General features: G+C 45.0%; 1 protein-coding gene across 3 annotated transcripts in view; it reads right to left on the bottom strand.

Moving 5' to 3' along the window:
* LOC111658107 (nuclear factor of activated T-cells, cytoplasmic 1) overlaps window positions 1–8,796 on the bottom strand; it is a 61,417-nt gene extending 52,621 nt beyond the window's left edge. Inside the window, exons 1-3 of one of the 3 annotated variants that reach the window (XM_023410523.2) lie at window positions 8,226–8,796; window positions 3,870–4,974; window positions 1,806–1,965 (exon numbers count right to left, since the gene is read on the bottom strand). In XM_023410523.2, coding sequence (XP_023266291.1) covers window positions 1,806–1,965; window positions 3,870–4,974; window positions 8,226–8,343 — 1,383 coding nt within the window. In that variant the 5' untranslated portion in view covers window positions 8,344–8,796. Of the gene's footprint in view, window positions 1–1,805; window positions 1,966–3,869; window positions 4,975–6,079; window positions 6,247–8,225 lie in introns of those variants that run through there. The other 2 variants (XM_023410522.2, XM_087175197.1) reach the window with 2 other exon arrangements.
* Window positions 8,797–9,004: the final 208 nt, after the last annotated feature.

The raw sequence follows: 9,004 nt of genomic DNA on the forward strand, positions 1-9,004 counted from the left end.
AATGGCATAAACTAAATCAAGATCAGTCTCACCTGCCGCAGCTGTGCATGGCAGGCTGAATCTGGGAGGTGCCAGGGTAAAATGTTGATTCACTCGCATCATGTTGGTATACCAAGGTTTGAAATGAAGGGGAATAATTACCTGTATTTACAGAGAAAACCTGAGGGTTGACAGGCCTGTTTATAGCACCACATAGGCCAACAGCTGTCAAGTGTGTTTGACATTGAGCAGACCGGGATGTGTTGACAACATCTATTTACAAAACAGCTGTGGCGCTAACAACGTCTAATGTTAAGTGTGCGACAAGGATAGACCACCAACCTGAACCTGTGCTGCTCCAAAAGAAATGTTCTCTCTGGGTGCAGTGTTTGCTTTGGCTGCGTGATGAATAGAATTTTTAATTTACAATCTAAAACATTTAAATCTATTCTTTAACAAAGCTATAACCAATGAATGCCCTGTCATTACTGGGTTAAATACAGTGTTAGTTAGAATTGAAGGCAAATTGACCCACAACCCTGAGGACACACACACACGTCGCTAAATCCCCACCTTAAGTAAACTAAGATGTCAGCACAGTGCGATGACAGTGTAGCAGAGAAAGGAGCTCTGTGCTGTGCTGCTGGTGAGACTGACGTGTGCTCTTTAAGTGTTCGCCAAGTACAATAGTGAGAGGCGATGTTCCTGCTCTATACTAATTGAGTCAGCATGCACTGCTGCTGGTCAGAGCGACCTTTTGCAGCAGAGGATTGACTCCCGGCTTCAGGGAACATTAATAACATGGCATACAAGCACATACAGAAACATAGACTGCGGTGTGGATATACTGCACTGCAGCTGCCAGAAGTTACAAACAAGACCAGGTCAAAACTTACATATATATATATATATATATATAAAGGAAAAATGTTGTGGAACTGCTGTAATCAACTACTTTCAATGGAAAGTACCTAAAGCCTACTTCAAAAGTCGCTAAATGTCGCTAAATGACGCTAGATGACATAATAAACGAATTAGCATTTCCATGATATTATTGCGTCGTATTTGCATTCCGCCAAGTATCAGCCAGTCTCAGCCTTTAATCTGTTTGCTTCTCTCTCTTGCCACTCTCTGAGCTCACAATACAGTATATGTTATTATCAACACTACATGTTAACCAGCAGTCACTTCCAAGACGGTCAGCTGAATGAGAGGCATAGAGAGGTGTGCATGCGGAGGGAAACCCTGATCCAACTGTCGCCACATCCTTATTTGAAAATAAAGGCGCTAAAGAGGTTTGAAAAGTTGGTAAATGTAACGTCAAATGCACTAAGTTGGCAACACTGCCTGTAAATGACATAATAATAATTGCAGCACTTCATAGTGAAAGAGCAGTGGCCAATGAGGAAACTCCAACCAATGGCCAACTAATGGTGTAACTTCATCACTGAGTCAGTCTGTCACAGACACAAATAGCTTTTTCTAGGGCCAGTGGTCTTTTAAAATCTAGAGATCCAGCTCGACAAGGTTCCAACAATAAATTCAAATCCGATTTTAAGAATCACTGACAAAAAATTGACATAAATTTCATAGCTGTGCCGACTTTGCTCTGTGACTACAAGCTGTTATAAAGTCTGCACCAGCCAAACATCCATGTCACGAGCTTGTTGTTTGCCAGAAAAAAATAGCCGTTAATCAGCCCACACTTGTCTGCTTGGTACTACTTATGCTGTAAGGACAACAAATTATTACACAGTTTAAACGCACAAAGCCAACCTTGATTCAGTAAACAGTTGCTGTCTGTGAATATAATGCTGGTGACGTACCTGTACAACAGGGTGTCCTCCGGAGAGCGCCTTCACGGCCCCTCGGCTGCCTTCAGTCTCATAGTGGGCCCTGTGGTGGGACTTTGGCTGCACCTCAATCTGAAGGTTGTAAGGGCCAGAGCAGGACGGAAGCTGCCAGTCAAGAGCTGGCAGGGATGGGCTGGAATAACATGACACATTGCTTGTTATTAGGATAAAGTAAGGATATACAAAATATCAGCTGTATTTTTACTGGGCCAGTGACTGACATAATAGTGAATTAACTTCTATCTAGTCCATGAAAGATTTACAATTATCTTTCCTGAAAAACAGGAAGTTGCTTGTTTCACATTTCCAGTTTTCTTGTAATTTAGGAGAATGATTGTCCTTTCCTTCTTTTTTCTTTGTTTTGATTTGATTTGCCAGAGCAGGAACTGTGAGGTTGCCGTTTTTCCACGGTTCAATAACTGCCAAGGAAGTGCAAATCAAAAAGTCCTAAACTTGCTTTAAATTAGCTTCAAAATTAGGACACTTAAGTGTAATCCAACTAGCTTGATCCTTCTCCATTTCATCATGGTCTATAATCTAATCAATTGAAGTCATTCACTGACGTGTGTAATTCCTTGGGTCTGGGTAATAATGAGAGTCCCCTTTTTTTTTTTTTACAAAAAAAATAAATAAATGAGAGTCAAATGTGCCCTGGTTAGAGAGCAGTGTGTTTTTTATTATGGTGTGACAGGTGGAAACAGACATGCAGAGTTAAGAAAGTGACAGCGGGAGTAAAGACATTTCTAGGGCACAAAAACAAATTTCACACCAACTGGCAACCAGCCTGTCCTTTGATACAATTATTATGCATTCCATATTGATAACTGTAAAATTATAAAACACAACCACACTAATGCTGCAGACAATGGAGTTATACAGTGGAATAAGGTCAGCAGCACACCCTGCCTTGGAGCATATCTCTTTCTCAGAGCTACAGCTGGCCTCCCTTAACATCATTGTTCAGATGCAGAGCCAGAGCTTCCCATGTGAACACCGTGGAGATATCTAAACCAAAACAAACATGTGCAAGACAATATTTCTCTGTGCCGGATGCCTGGTAAACGCAAACCCCTGACCTGAAGGGTGGCTCAACTGAAACCAATCTTTGGCATCTTTGTGGAACTTGCAGGCTGTTTGTTGACCCAAAACGAACTGATTTCCCCCTGCAGGGCTTTATCTGCCCAGTCAGTGCATGACATCACGTTAGCTCCACAGAAAGAGATGGGCTGATGGCGCGGCGGACCAGAGCGGCAAGCTGCCTGATTAACTCACAGACTGCTTCCCCTTCAGCTAGACCTGTCACCATTACTTCCTGTTGCTCACTATCTTAATCAAACACTTGATTTCCGACAGGAAAGAGTGTCATTGGCTTGGAAAAAATGTTACGAGGTACACATTTGAAATCGAAAAAAACTTACCTTGTTCAAAAGTAAAAAATCAATGACATAGCTGAGTGCATGAATATACGTGTGTATGTGTGTGTGTGTGTCTGTACGTGTATGTTTGTGTGTAGGTTGCTTTAGCAACAGTGGCACACGCACACACAGACATACACATGCTAGGCAACTCCTCCCTGTGAAATATGATTTATGAAATAGTTTTGATCTTCAAAGAGAACTCTTTTGGAAGTGAAGAGCATGCAACTTTTGGATTTTTGCCTTTTGATATGGCCTTTGAAGATTAAAAACTAAAACAATCTTGTCCTTGCAATGAATAAATTACGCTAAATGTGGAAATGAAAAGACAACAACGGAGCACAGTGGTGGCGCTACTGGATGAATTGTTATTCCTTTGCTGGGAGAAAGTAGTCCTTAGGCAGAACGTTAGAAACCATAAATCTGTCTAAATCAGTAAACGCTTGTTTTCGCTTCATTGTCTTTGCACTGCAATTTAGAGGCAAGACTGCGGGTTGGGTTTTACACTGACTGGTTCAATCATCTTTGAAGTCACAAGTGCTTCATCTTGTGGATGTGTGTGATTAACTTTGGTACAGAACGACTCAGTTTATTCAACAGATGCCAAAGCAGTGTCACCTACCTGAGGTAAGGCTTGGGTTTAGACCAGGAGTATGGGTGCTGGGGCACATCCAGGAACCCTCCACAGTAGTTTTCCTTCTTGAGGGCCAGTCGGGAGGGGTAGTCGTCATGGCAGAGCTCCCCATCGGGACCCAGCTCCTCGCCACCTGGCTCCACCTTCAGGCTCATGGAGGGTGAGTGGTCAAGCATTGTCTTCCGTGTCTTGATCGGGATTCCCTCCCCCATGTCTATCACTCCGTCTGTGGTCAGAGCGTTGATGGCGGCCACGATAGCAGAGTTGGTGTACTGGTTGGTGTTGGCGAGCCAGTTCTCATCTGTGACGCTGACCCTTGGGGAGCCATGCGGAGAGGGGATAGGAGACTGGATGGGTGAGCAGGATGTCTGACGGTAGGGGGCACCGTTGAAGCTGTACTTTCTCTTGCCCACCCCACCACCTCCGCCGTTGCCTCCACCGCCTCCACTGCAGGAAGGGGAGTTAGGCCTGGAGCCACGAGGTTGAGCCGGCCATCCTTCCTCAGCCATGGCTCCTATCTGAGGGGAGGTGGAGGGCGAGTGGTGAGGGGAGCCTGCTGGGCCGCCGGCATGCGGGCAGGACAGAAGTGAGGACGAGCCTCTGGGAGACACGCACGGAGACTGCCAAGGCGAGTTCTGTGGGGAGTTGTCGTAGTTGTAGAAGCCGGACTCATAGGAGGACGCCTCAGAGTTGCAGCTGCGTGACGAGATGCTACTCGCAGGGCTGAGGCAGCTGGGGTCACGGTAGCCGTCTGCGTTGGGCAGCGTCAGTGTGACGATGGAGTTAACGCCTCGTTTGATGATGTGGTCCTCGCTGCTGCTCTCTTCCACCTCATCCTCGGGGTACTGGCTGTAGGCAGTGATCTCAATACGAGGGCTTTCCAGGGCTGGAGCCCCATTGGGTCTCAGGCCGTGGGGCAGGTAATAGCCTGATGCTGCATGGTTATCATTCTGGAGACTGTAGCCTGTCTGGTGGCAAGAAGAAACTGAGATGACTGGGCTGGTCTGTAAGGTGTGGTACTGGTTGGCCAGACAGGGGTTTCCCATGCCCAGTGGAAGGGACAGGCTGACATTTGGTGTGTAGCTGTATGCATCTGGAAAAAAAAAGAAAGAGATATATTTTAACTGTAAAGAAGTATAGTGCATGACATTATGGTGGTAATTAACTGTGATTACATTTTAGAACAATACCCCTACACAACTCTCAGCAACATGTCTTGCAGCGACTTACTGCCTCCTTTCCTTATAAACATCTGGAGAAGCTTAGCAATCATCTCAAAGCGGTTACTGTATGTGGTTGCTGTGCAGTCGCAAGTTGCACAGCCACTCTGTTTGTTTGATCAGTTCATCTAAGGCTCTATTTGGCACATCCTGCTGTCATATGTACTCTACAGGAATTCCTCCAGCAGCGCTGATGGATGCTTTATTTGATTGATTGCATCACTCACTGAGTGAATTAGGCCCTCCCCTGTGGAAAACTGACAGCACTCTCGCATCGCTCTGAGCTTCTGATTAAGACAAAGAGAGTTTGCTGCAGTGTTAAACACAGATGCACCGTGGCACACACACACACACACACACACACAAAGGGCACGCACAAGCTAGCACAAAAGGAAATCATAGGCAGACAAGTGCAGTGACATACAAGCACAGTCAGTGGGAGCACATAGAGCCTGGCAGGTATGCCGCTTCAGTTAGCCTCATAGCAGCTGGCTGCTGTGTCAACAGTTGTAAAACTCACGTCTGGCTTTTATTGATAATGTCAATGAGTGTAAAAGTAGTCACAGAATGAATACCATTCAGTCAGAAACCCAGTGAAGGGCATTCCCCTTGATGCAGCGTGCTATATTTGTTAACCACAATGCTGCGCATCACATGAAGTGATGAATCTGTCACACACCGCATAATATATGGGCAGGCAGGCTAAAATTAGTTTATGAGATTCTATTTTCAGAGGTGATTATGCGATATGCATCAGACAAGTTCAGCACGCAACGAGTGAGGCCTCGGATTTTTTTATAGACAACCAGGAGATAATATCAAGTCAGATCTTGCTTTTAAGAATTGAGTGACTTCCTCTGTGTTTTGGCTAACAGAATGCTAAACGTCAGACCCTTTCATAACCTTTTCACTCCAAAAAAAAAAAACACTCACTTCAGTCATTTTCCTCATGATCCAAGAATACAAAAAAGTACCCACCTCTCTCAGGTTCATGCTGGACACCTTGGCTGTGATCAGAGACATAGCTGAAATCAACCACTTGCTGTTTATTCTGGAAACTCATCTCCACCCCAGTGATTATACACTGAGTTTCAACATAAAAACTAGTATGCCTTCAGCTCATTCTCCTCTGATGCCTCTCTCCTCTGGTGTACCTTCTTCAAGTGCTGAACAGATGATAATCTCCTGCCCACTCCACCCGTCGTGACACACCCCTTTACTTCAAGCCTGACTGACTTTGCTTAGAGTTGCAGCTGTTTTTTTTTTTCCTTTTGAACATGTGTGTGATCAGTGCACCACACCGCAACATACTTCACTTCTTCAAACACCCACTCAAACACACTGGAGCTTTCACTCACTTGTGCTGCTGCATGATCTTGAAACTTTTGGGCTTTTCCTGGTTGCACACACACACACGTCATGACTGCTGAACTAACAAAAACTACACCAGATCATAATTTGTGGGGTAAAACAAATGAAAGAAAAATAAAAATGACTCACTCTTGCACTCAAATGAATGCTTATACAATTGTTTGCACTCGGTTCAAACTGTGGTGTAAGCAGAGTTAATTTGAAAACACTGGCTATCACACAGATTATAGCGTGCTCTTTCTGTCCTCCACAATTTTTCTCAATTATGCTATCACGATCAAAACACTCTCTTGCCCACAACCAAACCAGCATGACTAAAGAATGGATGGGTTTATCCACGGGGATTGTGGTCTAGGCTGGGCTCAGACTGACGGGACCTCAGGGAGAGATAGGTGGTCGCCCACAGAAGTCATCTGCAGCCTGTGGAACTAAGAACCCTGGGGCCACTTAATGCACATGGCTGACTATGGGCTATGGCAAAACACCAGCAGAGTGTGTGTGTGTGTGTGTGTGTGTGCCTGTGTGTGCTGGTGTGTCTATGTGCCTGAGTTTATGTGTGATAATAAAGCAGCTCTCGGCATAGTGCTGAAGCTGTGTGTGGTTAAGCATGTCTCCTTGTCAAGCAAGTTACCCGGCATCCCTGAACGCACACATCACAGCTTTCTCTCTCTCTCTCTCTCTCTCTCACGCACACACACACACACTCACACTCACACACACGTCTGTTACCAATTATAAGGCTAAGACTGAGGGACTGAAATGAATAATAATACAGCCCGCACCCGACCGTCTGTAACCTCAAAGACAAAATTAAATTCTCAAAATCCATAAAAAGTCCGTGACTTCAGCACTGGAAGACAAACTATCAATGACTTCTGATGGACCAAATCACATTTTACTACCATAAAAAGCTAAATCAAAGAACTTGAAAAAACTTCCTTTTACTGGCAAACCCAGGATGAACCATCCTCTGTGCTGAAGTGTCTCTATGCAAATCAGAGAATCCTTAGCAGCTCCTGAGGGCTGCTCTATAGTCGACCCCTGACCTCTGACCTCTCTCAGTGCATTGGGAGATTTGACAACCCGCCTCCTTTATAACATCATAAATTTCACATGAACATCTTCTCTTATCAAGTTGAGCAGCGGCAGTGTAACCCCATCAACATTCATTGCACATGATGAGAGGCACCTGCAAAGGACAGCTGGAGACACCTAATGGTGTGGATGTAAAAATGGCTGCACTCACTCAATTTACAGCAGATTTGATCCCCATGCCTAGCAACAAATTTAAGTATAAAAGTGGACACAATTTATGTGGTGACATCTTACACAAACACAAATATCTCACATTAAATGAGTATTTATAGATTATTAAGGGGAATGTTTATGGTTTTAACCTTTAATAAATAGAAATCATTTATCAAAGTGACCAAATAATAATATATTGTCAGTCACTGAACAGTTAGGCTTCTCAATTTTGTACCCAGATATTTACAGGTGTGTTTATTCCACTATTTATCTACATGCATTGATCTTGCAGTAGAGTAGCAGATTATAGGCTACGGTCGTAATATCTGCTCAACTAATGCCTGGCACAGACTTCACTGGGGTGCACAAGCTCCCTATCAGTTTGCATTAGCTGCAGCACGTTATGGCAACACATCTTTAAATCAAATGAGCACTGCAAAGACAGCAAGTTCGTATGTGAGCGCCTGTTCAAGCATTCAGTCGGACTTGAAGCGTTATATTTTACCTTCCTCTGCAGACTTCATGTTGGCGAGTGAGGTGAGAAGCTGGAGTCCCCGCTCCTTAGCGACTGTTGCTCCAAAGCTGAACTTGGATTTGACGCTCAGGCAGAAGGTATCCTGCATTCAACAAGCGATGCGCAACTTTTTTCTTTTCTTTTTTTTTTTCCGGTTGTGAAGAATGTGAAAAGCAAACACCTTCAGCGACGGTAGTATTGCAAGAGTTGGTTTCTCTTCATACGCAATTAAATAAAAGCATAGCTCGCAAAAAATTTCACGAAAAAAGCGCGTGCACAAGTTGGGAGCACACCGCGGTGGACCGCGCGCTCCAGATGAACGGGGATAAATATTGTAGGCTACTGTAATGGATCTGGAGAGCGGCGCAGGTAGGAGCTGTTGATGGGACCGCGGGTGAGGTGAGTTTGGCTCTCTTCAGCTCAGTGAAGGTTTTCAAGAGTCTCCCCAGGTCGATGACGCAGCGCGGTTTGTCAGAGGGGCCGGCTCCGGTGCTTTTAAAGCTGGAAAACACCCTCCGTCCTCCCGTTAGTGCGCCGCCCATCCAGGGATGACGCGGCCGGCTCCTGCAACCTCCTGGACCGCCTAATGATGTCTTCCACCCTGGGATCCCATCGGAGGAGGTGGGAGGTGTGCGAGATACGCGTGTGAGTGTACTTGTTTACACACACACACACACACACACACACACACACACACACACACACACACACACACACACACACACACAGGGAGAGTGAGAGAGACCTTACCACAAAGTCAAGTTTATTTC

Source organism: Seriola lalandi, unplaced genomic scaffold, assembly GCF_002814215.2.
Source record: "Seriola lalandi dorsalis isolate HSWRI2012SDOR001 ecotype SW California unplaced genomic scaffold, Sedor1 jcf7180002054425, whole genome shotgun sequence".
In the NCBI taxonomy this organism is placed as follows: domain Eukaryota; kingdom Metazoa; phylum Chordata; class Actinopteri; order Carangiformes; family Carangidae; genus Seriola; species Seriola lalandi.